Raw genomic sequence first — 13,194 nt, forward strand, 5'->3', positions numbered from 1 at the left:
TTTTAAAGATTTTATGTATTTATTTGACAGAGAGAAATCACAAGTAGATGGAGAGGCAGGCAGAGAGAGAGGGAAGCAGGCTCCCTGCTGAGCAGAGAGCCCGATGCGGGACTCGATCCCAGGACCCTGAGATCGTGACCTGAGCCGAAGGCAGCGGCTTAACCCACTGAGCCACCCAGGCGCCCACTGTCTCAACTTTTTTGTGTTTGAAATGTTCTGTATCCAAGAAAGTCTTTTTCAAACTGAATTCTTTGAAACTGCAGGATACCACTACTACTGCCATGAGCATCTTTATTGGAAACGTTTCTTGTGGTAGTTGACTTACTTCCTTAGGAAACATTTCCAGGACATGAGAGAGGACCCTGCGTGGGGTCCCCACGTGCCTCCTTATAAAGCTGTGCCTTTCCGCAGCCTCCGGGGCGCCCTCTCCTGATTCATCCCCTCTCCCCCAACCGTGTCCGCCTCTTCCCTCTCGGTGTGAGTCCCCAGCTTGGGCAGCGCACCTGGCTGGGTTCCGTGGCTCCCCTGCGCCCTCTGTCCTCCACCCTGCGTCCTGGACAGCAGACGGTGTCAGGGAGGCACCAGCTGGGGTGGGCCCTGCTCTCCAGCTGATGGTGTTTCTTTTAGGAACTTCACGTCCATCTTCCACCCAGATTATGGCAACTGTTACATCTTCAACTGGGGCATGACAGAGAAGGCGCTCCCTTCGGCCAACCCCGGAGCTGAGTTCGGTAAGTCTTGGTTCACCCTGGGGCCAGAGCCAGGGGGCTTGAAATCCCCACCACGTGGGGCTAAAAGACCTAGTGACCGGGAGCTGTTAAGGGGCAGGGCCAGGGTGAGACAGCAGGTGGCCCACGGAGGGATGGCCACGGCTGGGTCTCTTCTGTGTGCGCCGAGCTGTTCCACTGTCCCTGCAAAATGAACAAATCCTTTCAAATTTTTAGAAAGAAAGGAAGCGTTTTATTCAAGCCCAAGTTAGGAGAGCTGCTGGGGATACACAGTCTTCACCAGGAAGAGAGTGCTCGGGGAAGGGAGTGTTTGGAGCGGGATTATATATGGTTCCTACATAAAGGGTTACAAATTATCATGAGCAAGGCTGTTCCAGAAAGTTAGAGACATTATCTTGTGGTTTTAGTATGTGCAAGTCTATATGCCTTTAATTTTATGGGAATCAGGGTTTGTTTGGTTTTTTTTCCCCCTTATGTTTGGAATGCTCCTTTTGGTTATTTAACAGAGGAGATGTACAATGTGGGCTGCCCGGGGCGGAAATAGAGCCTCCGAGGTTTCAATGGAGTCATTTTGACCTTGGTGACTGTTACACTGTAGTTTCCCTTGGGAGCCCAGGAGCAGGGCCCATGAATGGTAGAACAAAATCGCCCTCTATCACCCTCCCAGAACTCCTGTAAATGTCTGGGCTAGGGATCAGTGCTCCCATTTTTCTGCTGAGCAAGGCAAGGATTGAGAAGCAGTACAGCTCAGGGATCAGAGCCCAAGCTCCTGGGCCCAGGTGAAACCCCAGCCCCACCACGGACGCCCCCCACCCCACACACACACCATGAGCCTGAGCTCAAGACTGAACTTCCGGAAGCCCTGGTTGCCCCATTCAAAGACAGTATATGCAGCCCAGGAGAGCCTAACAAGTAGAGCTCACAGAGTCATTGCGATGTAATACTATCGCCCGCTTAGCACAGAGGCTGGCAAGTCCTATGTGCTCGGTATATGCTGAATAGTCTTTGAAGGCTTAAAGAACTTGCCCAAGCACACAGCTGGCCCATGGCAGAGCCCGTACGCTTACTGAGTCTCACTGTGACATGGTTCTTGAGCAAGACAGAAAGGGGGTGAAGCCAGAAGTGGTTGATGACAGAGGCCACTGTGTGGGCCTGTTTCTGGGGAAAGAGTCATGGTGGCCTCAGGAGGGCTTCGGCCAGCCTCTGGGAGTCAGGCTGTCATTCTAAGCATCAGGGCTGTTGGTCAAGGGGGGCCCAGAGGGGATGCTGACCGCCCCTCACCCAGCCCCTGTGCCCCCGAAATCACTGTGTGTCACAGAGGTGCTGGTCAACTCGCTTCACAGGGACAGATGATTCGGACCAAGGAGCTCAGCCGCCTGTGTTAGAACCCCAACACTGCCCCTTCTCCCCTGGGTGACCCTGAACAAGTCCTTTTCCTTCTCTGTGCTTCAGTTTGCTCACCTGTAAAATGGGGATTGTAAAGCCTTTGCTCCTGGGAGCACCAGTAGGATCGTGTACAGAATAGCATTTGGCCCAGCACTCGGCACATAGCAAGTGCTCGGTGAATGCTAACCTGTTGTCCTAGCCACTCAGCAGAGCCCTCTGGTACATAAGATATGGGGTCTAGTCTCTGCCCTCAAGAAGGGAGCCATCCGGGGCGCCTGGGTGGCTCAGTGGGTTAAAGCCTCTGCCTTCAGCTCAGGTCATGATCCCAGGGTCCTGGGATCAAGCCCCACATCGGGCTCTCTGCTCAGCGGGGAGCCAGCTTCCCTCCTCTCTCTGCCTGTCTCTCTGCCTACTTGTGATCACTGTCTGTCAAATAAATAAATAAAATCTTAAAAAAAATGTTTTAAAAAATAAATTAATTTAAAAAAATGGGAGCTATCCAGTAGGGAAGGAAGATAGACAATAAGAGTCATATAAGTGAGGGACGTGCTTGGGAGGAAATTTCCAGAGATAGGAGACCTAGTCTTGGTAGTCAGGGAAGGCGTCTGGAGGAGGCGACACTTGGGCTGAGATCCAAAGGAAAAGCAGGAGGTTCTAGGGGAAGGGTGAAGGCGGGGACATAATTCCAGAGTAAGGGAACAGCATGCTTGAGGGAACAGCGTTAGCAAAGGCCCAGCAGCAGGAAGGAGCTTGGAAGCCAACAGGGATTAAATGAGAAGAATGATGTGATTCGAGGTGGGGCAGGGCAGTCCTGCTCCCCTGCCACATGGAAAAGAGATTGTGGAGCTGGGGGGAGCCAGGGTGGCTTGAGCTAGGAAGGGGGCCTTGGAGAAGGCAAGAAGTCTCAATTTTCGCAAGGCAGAACCAGCTTCCTAGGTGGGCCGTAGAGGTCTCCTTGGGAGGGTGGGGAGAAGGCCTGGACAGGTGGGTTTTGGGGAGCGAATTCAGGCAGCCCTTAGCCTCACCTTCCCACAGGCCTGAAGCTGATCCTGGATATAGGCCAAGAGGACTATGTGCCCTTCCTCACGTCCACGGCCGGTGCCCGGCTGCTGCTCCACGAGCAGAGGTCCTACCCCTTCATCAAAGACGAGGGCATCTACGCCATGTCAGGGACAGAGACATCCATCGGGGTGCTGGTGGTATGGCCGCGGCCCGAGGGCAGCCTGAGCGGGGCTGAGGGGGGACGCCTCCTTGTGGTCCGTTCCTGCCGTGTCTGCTGGCCAGAACCCCCACCAGGACCACCATGCTGGGGGGGAGGGTGGGCACGGCCTGGTACCGACCGGGCCTGTGGCACCCCCCCGACCCCCGTGCTTGCTGGGAGGGAGGTACCAAGGGGGCTTCCTGGGGAGGGGCGGGGCCTCCAGGAGCAACCTCTCTGGACACAGGACAAGCTGGAGCGCATGGGGGAGCCCTACAGCCAGTGCACCATGAATGGCTCCGACGTTCCCGTGCGAAACCTCTACAGCGACTACAACACGACCTACTCTATACAGGTGGGAAGACAGTGTGGGCCTGGGGACCTGGGAACCCTGGCAGTCCGCATCAAGCAGGCCCAAGGCCTCAGGGCTCAGGGTCCGGGGCGGCTGGGCCTGGGCAGGACTGGCTGTACTGGATTTTTGTGGGTGACCACAGGGTAGTTTGGTGGGGTTTGTGGCCTTTGGGACTAAGCCAGGCCTGTCCCTGGGTGCTCACCAGGGCCCAGGGCCAGCCACTGCTCGTCCCCACCAGGCAGCTGTGCCCCTGGGGATGCCCAGAACACAGGGATCTCACTCCGGGGTCTCCCAAGAAGAACGCTTGTGTGGGAGACAGGCTGTGCTGAGGGTTCACGTGTATTACATGATCCTTTCTTCCCGTCTACACCCCATGGGACAGTAACAGCATTTATTATACATACCAGTTACTTGCTACAATTCCTAATATCCTGAGAGGATCCGGCACATCGTGCGCTGGGCAGGCACTGCTGGGGCCTTTTACATTCAGTGTTTCATTCACTCCTCACAGCGATGCTAAGATGTAGAGGATATTACAGGAATGAGGAAATCGGGGTGTCCAGGCCCCAATACAAAGGTCTCATCACCTTACCTGAAAAGTCCCTCTTTGTATCCAGCCTCGATCTCCCTTGCTGTAGCTGGGGCTTCCGTCTCGCCCTGACCTTCAGGGGCAGCCTGGGGGGCCTGTCCCAAGACCCAGCCCCGGCAGAGAGGACCATCTAAAGCTTCCACGCAGGTGACGAACGTGACCCTGGCTGACCCTTCTCCCCCAGCCTGGGCGGCCTCTGCAGATCAAGAAACTGAGGCTTGATGAGGGGAACTCCAGGGCCTGCCTCTGTGCCTGCGAGCTCTGCGCATGGTGTGAAAATCAGTTCTGAAAATCACGCACCACCCCGCCCTCCCGCCCACCCTGTCCGGCTGACCTGTGCGCCCCACACCCTGCCCCGGCTAGTTTGGCCGCCTTCTATCTGGAGGCGCTTCTGCCTACAATGGGGAACTTGGGGGAACCTTCTGAGCTAATAAAGGCATAGACAGGCAGCATAGGGAGGCGGGGAGCACGGAGGGGGGGCCACGGAGACATCCGTCAGGCCCAGCCTTAGAGACCCCGTTCCAGAAAAACCTCCACTCTTGCTTTGTCCCATGCAGCCGTCCCTCTGGTCAGAGACCTTGGCAAAGACCAAGGCCCTGGTCGGGTACTCTGCTTGCATCCTCCCACTGCCCCCGCCCCCCACCCCCAGCCTCTGCTGTGGGGCCTGAAGAGGATTCCTCCTTTCCAGGGGACACGGTGAGGTCTGGAAGACTGTGAGGCCCTGGCCCCCGATCAGAGCTCCTCGTCCGACCCCGCTGGCCCCTCACTCCGGCTCTTCCCCTCCCGGCTGTGCCCATAGGGGGGCCGTGGCCCTGTCAGAGAGAACAGGAGGGGGCATGCTAGGTTGGGATGGAGCAGCTTGGGGAGTAGGAGAAGCTGGGGCGGAAGGGGCCGGCTCTGTGCCGGGCGGGGCAGAGCCCAGAGCAGGGGACAGCAGGAGTTGGAGCAAGGGTTCCTCCACGGCCCGGACTCGCGAAGCTGGACAAGAGGAGACACAGGAGTACCAGCCGCTCCCATTCCCCATGCAGTGCCAGGCCCCCCTGACCTTAGCCCACAAGGGCAGCCGTCACCACTGCTCCTCCCATGAGTGACTGCGATTGGCCTCCGAGTGCGCTGGAAGCAGGTCAGGGTGACCTGAGACCCCAGCACGAGTGGAGTCATCCCACGCAATCCCAGGGCACCAAATCCACTCTTCCTCCCCCGGCCCCACGAGGGGACACTCTGCTCCATCAAGGCTGGCAGCCTGGTTATTAAGAACTACCAAGAGTTGGCTGTGGCATTTGGACCAAGCCACCCCGCCCTATGTCCTGTGTGGGGCTCCAGCTCTGCAAGGTGGCGGGGCCATCCTCAGAGAGCTGGGTCTGGCCCGAGTCCCTCCGTGGGGACCAGGGACCGAGCAGCACAGCGACGCCCAGGCTGCAAGGGGTCAGGAGGTACAGCTCCTGGGCCAGAGGGACCTCTTCCCTGGCTCCCCGGCTCCCCTACCCTCTGGGGCTGGGGGCGAGGCGTCGCAGTCACCGCCGTGCTCCCCTGCCCTCCTACCGCAGGCCTGTATTCGCTCCTGCTTCCAAGAGCACATGATCCAGAACTGCAGCTGTGCCCACTACCTGTACCCACTGCCCCGCGGGGAGAGATACTGCAACAACCGGGAGTTCCCAGACTGGGGTGAGCGCACAGTCCTGGGCACTGCTGCCCGGCCAGCTGGGGCTCTGACCGCAGAGCGGGGGGCAGAGCTCCATGTCCTCAGCAGGGCCAGGCGGGGGTGGTGGTGGCCAGTCCTGCCCCTCCACGGTCTGCAGTGCCCCAGCCCAGGCTCCCCTCCCTCCTGTGTTTGTGTGCCGTGTAAACGTCTGCACATGCATGAGCTTGGCGTGCAGTGGCTGGTGAGGGCACGTGTGTGTGTGTGCGCACGCATGCACGGGAGAGGGCATTTGTATGTATGCACGGGAGCACTCAGGACCGAGTCTGCACGTGTGTTCACGCATGGGTGTGACTGCTTCCAGTGTCTGCAGCTGTGCATGCTGGTTTGCGTGCCCATGTGTGTGCGCGCGTGCGTGCAACCACAGTGCCACACGTACGAGCCTCAGCATGTGTGTCCGTGGGTGTGAGCTCACAGGGTCTCTCTGTGCGCTGCTGGGTGGGGAGACCGAGGTGGCCTCCAAGAGTTTGAAGCCACAGAAGGAGAAGCCCCGGAGTCCAAATATGATGGATGTTTTGGGGAGCAGAGAGAGCCCCACCACCTCTTAAAACCAAGGAAATATGCAGCCGAGAGGGGAGACTCTCCCTCCCCATCACCCATCACTTCACGCATGACCCCATCACCCTGCCCACCAGCCCCAAGTGGGGATGACAGAGGGAAAACTGCTGTCAGCCTGCTGAGCTGAGTCTGGGATGTTTGGGTCGAGGCTCCCCAAAGCCAGGCTGGGGCAAAAGGGCTGGACATGGGGGGGGGCAGGGGGTGCGGGATGGGAGGGGATGACCCTCCATGGCAGGAGAGCTTGGACGGAGAACACACCCCCTCCCACTGAACCACTGGCCTCGGGTGGCCATGGCCAGGAAGGCAGGGGACAGCCGGAGGCCCAAAGAGGGAGAGGAGAACATGTAGAAAGCCCTGCCTCTAACTCGCCCTGCCTCTAACTCTCCCCGCCGGCCCCCCGCCTCGTCCTTTTCAGCCTATTGTTACTCACGCCTGCGCATGAGTGTGGCCCAGAGGGAGACCTGCATCAACATGTGCAAGGAGTCCTGCAAGTGAGTGGGGGGCACGGAGAATGGGGGGCAGGGGCCGGGGGTGCGGGGACTGGGGAGCCACGGTGAGGAGCACGGAGACTCAGGGGGCAGGGCTGTGGGGCATGGCGACTGGGGACCCGGAGTGGGGGGCATGGAAACTGGGGGGCAAGGGTGGGGGGCATGGGGACTGGGGAGCCGGGGTGGGGGGCAGCGCTGGCAGGGGCAGCGACAGCCACAGGACTGCCTTCTCCCTTGCAGTGACACCCAGTATAAGATGACCATCTCCATGGCCGACTGGCCTTCCGAGGCCTCTGAGGTGAGGCGGTGGAGTGGCCGGGCTCCTGGCCGCCCACCTTTGGGCTGGGGGACAGGTCTGGGCACAGGTCTGCAGGCTGTTTGTCCCTCCACCTGTGTCTCCCAAGGCGCTGTGCTGGGGACACAGCAGTGAAGGAGAGAGGCTAAGCCCTTGGCGCTTAGGGAGCTTACATTTTAGTGGCAGAGATGGACAATACACAGAAATTAGATCCTCTCCAAGTTGATGATGGTAGGAAGTAGACAGGGTGAGCGGAGAGTAACCAGGGGAAAGCACTTTAGACAGAGTGGTCAGGGAAGACCTCCCAGCAAAGGCGACATTTGAGTGAAAGCTGCAGCGTGAGCTGAGCTGGCCTCGGCGGGCTGAGGAGGACGTGGCGCAGGCAGAGGCACAGCACACGCGACGGCCGGAGCTGGGTTAGAGCCAGCGCCATGGCTGGGCTTCTGGGGGAGGTGTCTGGAGCCCAGAGTGCCTCCTCCCCGCAGCAGCAGCCAGTGTGCACTAGAACTTTTCTCCTCTCTGTGCCAGCACCGTCCCAGGGGGCTTCGGGAAGCTTCGGGGCTGTGGTCTGTCCCTGACTGGGGGCAGGGCCCGTGACTGGGAGGCGGTGCTGCAGGTGCATATTTTTTCAGCTGCCTTCTTGGATTCCAGGATTGGATTTTCCACGTCCTGTCTCAGGAGCGGGACCAGAGCACCAACATCACCTTGAGCAGGTGAGCCTAGAGTCTGGGTGGGGCTGGGGGAAATGCAGAGAATGGGCGGAACCAGAGCCTCAAGGGAGGGGCTTGGATACAGGGCCGCGACTCAGACACCTCACACTGGTCAGGTCCAGGAGGCGGCCTGGAGGCGGCGGCCCTGGGAATGGGAGAGAAGCCAGCGCATGGAATTCAGGGTTTGCCACTTCGCCAAGGAGAGCCTGTCCTCCAAATGTCACCTGTTCACCACCCCCCCACCCCCCATCCATTCAACCCTCCATTACTCATCCATCTTCCCACCCGTCCATCTCTCTGCTCCTCCAGCCAGCCGCTCATCCCTCCATCACCTACTCGTCCACCCATTCCTCCATCTTTTCCTCCATCCAACACGAACATGAACTGAGCACAGAAGACACAGGTCCATACTCTTGGGAAGAAGCGCCAGTGCCGAGAACAGAAATAGGCCCACAGGGCTGATGGGGGTGGGAGCCTGTGTCAGACCTTTCCTTTGGGAGCACAGCAGGGAAGAAGCTACGTGGCCGGCCGGAGAGGGAGGGGGACTTGAGCTAACTCTCCGAGGAGGGGCAGGAACTGTTCAGACAAATAAGGAGAGGCAGAGGTGTTCAGGGAGAAGACTGGAGGTGTGGGAGAGCGGAGCTTTCCTGGGGACTACTGGGTGCCAAGGGGAAGCCCACGCAGCCAGCGGCCTGGGCCCCAGGTCCCTTGATGAAGGAACAAGGCTTAGGACTCCATGCGGGGCCGACTGTGTATGTGCTGCACCCCCGCCCCCGGGGATGGGAGAGGGGAGCTCAGAGCCGGTCCTTGGGGCCCCCAGAGGGGATGCTGCGCAGAGATGCCCTTTGTGGCCCCAAGGCCCCGAGTGACCAGGGAGGGCCACACTTTGGGCCCTTGCTTGGACCTCACCCATCCTGGGAGTGGACATGTGAGCAGCTCAAGGTAGAGGACTGGGGCAGCCCCTTGGCTGTCTTTCCTGTGTGTGCGTGCGTGCGTGTGTGTATGTGTGTGTGTGTGTGTGTGTGTGTGTGTGTGTATGGGGGTGTGTATGTCTGTCCTGGGGAGGGGACACCAGTCCTTCCTGCTGCTCCTACAGGAAGGGAGTGGTCAAGCTCAACATCTACTTCCAAGAATTCAACTATCGCACCATTGAGGAGTCGGCAGCCAATAATGTGAGTCTGGGGGCTCCTGACACTTCAGCCCTGCCCCGCTGCCCCTCCACCCTGCACCCTGAGGTTGGGGGAGGGTCCTGAGCCCTACAGGGGAATTGGGAGAGTCCTGGAGTCCCAAATGGTTTCCGTGGGTCGAGTCAGTCACCCTGTTCCCCCTTCCTGGCCAATGGCCTACCTCCCAGGAAGCCGTGAGGTGGGGTTCAAGGCAGGAACCTGTGGCCCGACCCCCACCCTCACCAGGCCGTCCACCCCCTGCTCCCCACAGATTGTTTGGCTGCTCTCAAACCTGGGTGGCCAGTTTGGCTTCTGGATGGGGGGCTCGGTGCTGTGCCTCATCGAATTCGGAGAGATCCTCATCGACTTTGTGTGGATCACCGTCATCAAGCTGGTGGCCTTCACCAAGAACCTGCGGCAGAGACGCGCCCAGGCTCGCTATGCTGGCCCGCCGCCCACCGTGGCCGAGCTGGTGGAGGCTCACACCAACTTTGGCTTCCAGCCTGATGTGGCCAGGCCTGGCCCCGACCCCGGCACCTACCCTGATGAGCAGACCGTGCCCATCCCGGGCACCCCACCTCCCAACTATGACTCCCTCCGTCTGCAGCCGCTGGACATCATCGAGTCCGACAGTGAGGGCGAGGCCATCTAGACCCGGGGAAACCAGAACTCACACCCGAGAAGCCAAGATCGTGGCCCCAAGCTTCACTTTGGGGTGCTCTCTCCAAAGGACAGTGGGTATCCAAGGCCAGAGTCTGTGTCTCTCTAGAGAGAGACCAGCAGCTCCTGGCCAGTCCCAGGCTGAGGGCTCTGTAGGGTCACGTTGCGGGTACAGATGTGGGAAATATGTGCTCATTTGGTTCCTGCCCACACCCCCAACCTGACCTGATCCTTGGCTGGGACGTCCCCAGCCTGGCTCGAGAGACCCTGGGACACTGTCCCCTGCAGCAGGCTAGTTTCTTCCCAGTGCACTGTCTGCTCCCGAGACAAACAGCCCGGCAGGCTGTGCTGTCTGTCCCCACCGTCTTGGCTGACCTCTGCGAGTGGGTTTAGTGAGGTGAGCATCTGTGGGGAGCAGGAAGAGTATCGGGCCCGGGGGCAGGGTGGGGGGTGGGGGGACGTGCTGCCGGGTGGCCCGTGTTTTGTTCTAGAAAATAAAAGCAGCATCCATCGTGGCTGGAAAGCAAGGGCCTGGCCGCGGTAAGGCTCTCAAGCAGGTGGTTTCGGCGTTGTCCCCACAGTCTACTTGTGACTTAGTGCCATCCGCCACTCTTCTCTGGGTGGCAAGGACAGAGAGAAAGAGAATGAGACTCAAGCTGGCTTAAGTGAGAGAATCTCAAGAACCTCAAACGGTGTCTCTTGGTCTCAGCTTTCCTGGGCAGGCTCCCCTCACACTGAAAGTCCCCCCAGCGAGTCCAAACTCACCGGGTAAGGACCTCTCCCAGTTGTCTCTGCAAGTTCCTAGGCTGACTCTCATTGGTCACTGATTGGGTCACATGCTTGCCTCTGAGCCAATCAGTGTGACCGGCTGCTTGGATGGGCCAGACCCTGCCCACACCTGAGGCCAGGTGGCCCCCAGCAGAATCAGGTGGTGGGGACACCAGGCCAAAGACTGCCGGATAAAATACAGGCCCCCAAGTTAAATAGGAATTTCAGATAGACTATGAATTGACTTTTTTAGTGTGAGTATATGCAAGTAGTATTTGGGACAGGGGCACCTAGGTGACCCAGCAGGTTAAGCGGCTGACTTTTGATTTCGGCTCAGGTCATGATCTCAGGGTTGTGAGATCGAGTCCTTTATGGGGCTCTGCCTCAGTGTGGAGTCTGCTTCAGATTCTCTCTGCTTCCTCCTCTGCCCCTGTGTGTACGCTCGCTCTCTAAATGAATAAACATATTTTAAAAATTTTAAAAAGATATTTGGGACATATTATACTAATAAAATCATTTGTTGTTTTTCTGAAACTCAAATTTAACTGCGTGTCCTGTATTTTTAATTGTTAAGCATGGGAACCCTGATGGCTCTCCAAAGAGAGACCAGAGAGCTGTTACCAAAGAAGCATGGGGCTGGTCAGGTGCGGAGAGCGGACCACCTGCCAGCCCCGGTCACAAAGCAGCGCTGGCTGTAGAGCCTGGACCTCTGAGGGCCCCGCCCTGCTGCTGGGGAACACCTGGGTCCTTGGCTGGGAAGGCAAACAAGCCAACCTCCCATGAAGTACCCACAGTGGCACCTGTGGAGGAAGGCGGTGCCCCAGACTTGGTGCCACTCCAGCCAAAGACAGCGCTGGGAAGCATTGTGTGGGGAGGGCCTGGGGGAACAGGGTTTCCCAGCTCGGGGCCAGGCGAGTCTGCAGGCTGGGGTCCAGTTCTCGGTGGCTGCCACACTAACTCCCACGACTACTACTTTTATTACTAGGGATAGTTGTCACCACACAATGATTATTTGTTGTGGTTATCAAACAATGGCTACACTGTATCAAACACCACATGCCAAGCACTAGGCCAAGTACTTTGTACGTCTTTTTTCAATTAATTCTCAGAATGACTGAGAAGCATTATCATCTCATCTTAAGGGTAAGCACATTGAGACTCAGGTGAAGTCAGGTGCCCCAGACACTTCCCCACTAGGTGACGAAGGTGAAACTCCAGCCTCATCCCCTCGCTGCCAGCAGTCACAAGAATACCCTTCTAGGAGTCCAGAGCTTTCCTATTTTCCGTCTCATCTGAAGCTGTGGGGCAGGCAGAGCAGTGGTTATTATTGAGCTCCTTTTGCCAGCTCTTGGGTCACACTAATTCGAGCTGACTTAAGCTAAAAGAGGAAGTCCATTAGTTCTTGTAATAAAAGTCCAGTGATTTCAAGTACGGCTGTTCCTGGGGTTCACCTAGATCTGGTGCTTTCCCCAGCTCCGGGCTGACTCAGGTGACTCCATGTTGATGTCCCTCGCAAACAGGTTCCCTCCACGTGCTGCTCCTCCCCGCACAGTTCAGGCTCCGTTCCCTCAGCTCAGCAACTACACATGGTGGGAAGAAACCTTCTTCTTCACAGTGTTCCAGCAAAAGCCCCAAGAATGGAGGTCACTGAATCAGCCCGGGACACACATTCATCCTGAGCTGTGAGAGGTTCTGTTCAGAGACACTGTGAAGCAGGAGTGGGAAGGGGCACTTGTTACATGCCTTACCCCTGCCGGACCTCACCAGTTCTTCAAATAACCCTGATTAGGTACTACTGTGGCTCCCATCTTTCACAAGAGGAAATGAGGCTCAGAGAGGGGAAGCTACTTCCCTAAGATCACACAGTCGGGAGGTGGTGAAGCCAAGAATCAAACAGGTCTCCTGGACACTGGCACAAAGGTCACCCCAAAGAGGTTTCCACTTTGCATAGTACATTCTGCCTTCCAGGTTTCCAGCTCTCACTTCTTCAAGGCAGGACCCAGGCTCGATCCCTGCCAGGGACAGCCCATGATCCACCACATGAGAAAACACAGTATTTTTCTTGGTGCGGGTTCTTTCAGGGCCAGTGTATGTGGACAGAACGTGGGGAAACCCTAGATGATAGGAACAGCATGGCACTGGCCCGGGCAGCCTGTGAGGGCCAGTTTCCGAGAGGCTGTGCGCACAGTGGTGCCACTTCGGAGGGCCAGCACAAGCTGACTGTCCTGGCCAGGATAGGTGTCCTGTGCTCGCCTTGCGTCCGTCCCATGGTGAGGAGCACAGGCGCCGCGGGCACCAGGCAAGCCCCTAACCCGCCCACACCTTAATGCCTTTGTGTGTAAGATGGGAATAATCCCCGGGGCCGCTGAGGCATCCCAGAGAGAAAGAAGCCTTTGCTGCAGCAGGAACGCCTGGCACATGAATTCCAACAAAGGACCCCACAGACACAGTGGTGCCCCCTTCTCTTGTTTTAACAGAAACCGGGCCTGCACATGGCATCAGGGCGCCCAGCCTAGGCAAAAAGTCCTGCCTGGTCCACGTCAGGATTTCCATGCTGGAGGGGAGTCTGGCCCTTGGGCACGGTCCGGAGACCTTTC

The 13,194-nt window shown here is 58.1% G+C and overlaps 1 protein-coding gene and 2 long non-coding RNA genes across 4 annotated transcripts in view; 1 reads left to right on the plus strand and 2 right to left on the minus strand.

Annotated features, from left to right (window-relative positions):
• The window catches only part of LOC132026819 (uncharacterized), a 2,233-nt gene extending 1,612 nt beyond the window's left edge, over positions 1-621 (minus strand). Inside the window, exon 1 of the long non-coding RNA XR_009407007.1 lies at positions 504-621. This is a non-coding gene — a long non-coding RNA (uncharacterized LOC132026819). The remainder of the gene's footprint in view (positions 1-503) is intronic.
• SCNN1B (sodium channel epithelial 1 subunit beta) overlaps positions 1-11,142 on the plus strand; it is a 58,363-nt gene extending 47,221 nt beyond the window's left edge. For both annotated transcript variants that reach the window (XM_059415120.1, XM_059415121.1), the window contains exons 5-13: positions 628-731; positions 3,150-3,313; positions 3,560-3,667; positions 5,801-5,918; positions 6,926-7,001; positions 7,239-7,296; positions 7,945-8,006; positions 9,100-9,175; positions 9,441-11,142. In XM_059415120.1, coding sequence (XP_059271103.1) covers positions 628-731; positions 3,150-3,313; positions 3,560-3,667; positions 5,801-5,918; positions 6,926-7,001; positions 7,239-7,296; positions 7,945-8,006; positions 9,100-9,175; positions 9,441-9,821 — 1,147 coding nt within the window. In that variant the 3' untranslated portion in view covers positions 9,822-11,142. The remainder of the gene's footprint in view (positions 1-627; positions 732-3,149; positions 3,314-3,559; positions 3,668-5,800; positions 5,919-6,925; positions 7,002-7,238; positions 7,297-7,944; positions 8,007-9,099; positions 9,176-9,440) is intronic.
• On the minus strand, positions 3,322-4,545 carry LOC132026820 (uncharacterized). The gene is made up of 3 exons (XR_009407008.1): positions 4,257-4,545; positions 4,069-4,180; positions 3,322-3,420 (listed from the first exon to the last, which is right to left on the minus strand). It is a non-coding gene; the product is annotated as an uncharacterized LOC132026820 (long non-coding RNA).
• Positions 11,143-13,194: the final 2,052 nt, after the last annotated feature.

This window comes from Mustela nigripes, chromosome 11, assembly GCF_022355385.1.
Source record: "Mustela nigripes isolate SB6536 chromosome 11, MUSNIG.SB6536, whole genome shotgun sequence".
In the NCBI taxonomy this organism is placed as follows: Eukaryota; Metazoa; Chordata; class Mammalia; order Carnivora; family Mustelidae; genus Mustela; species Mustela nigripes.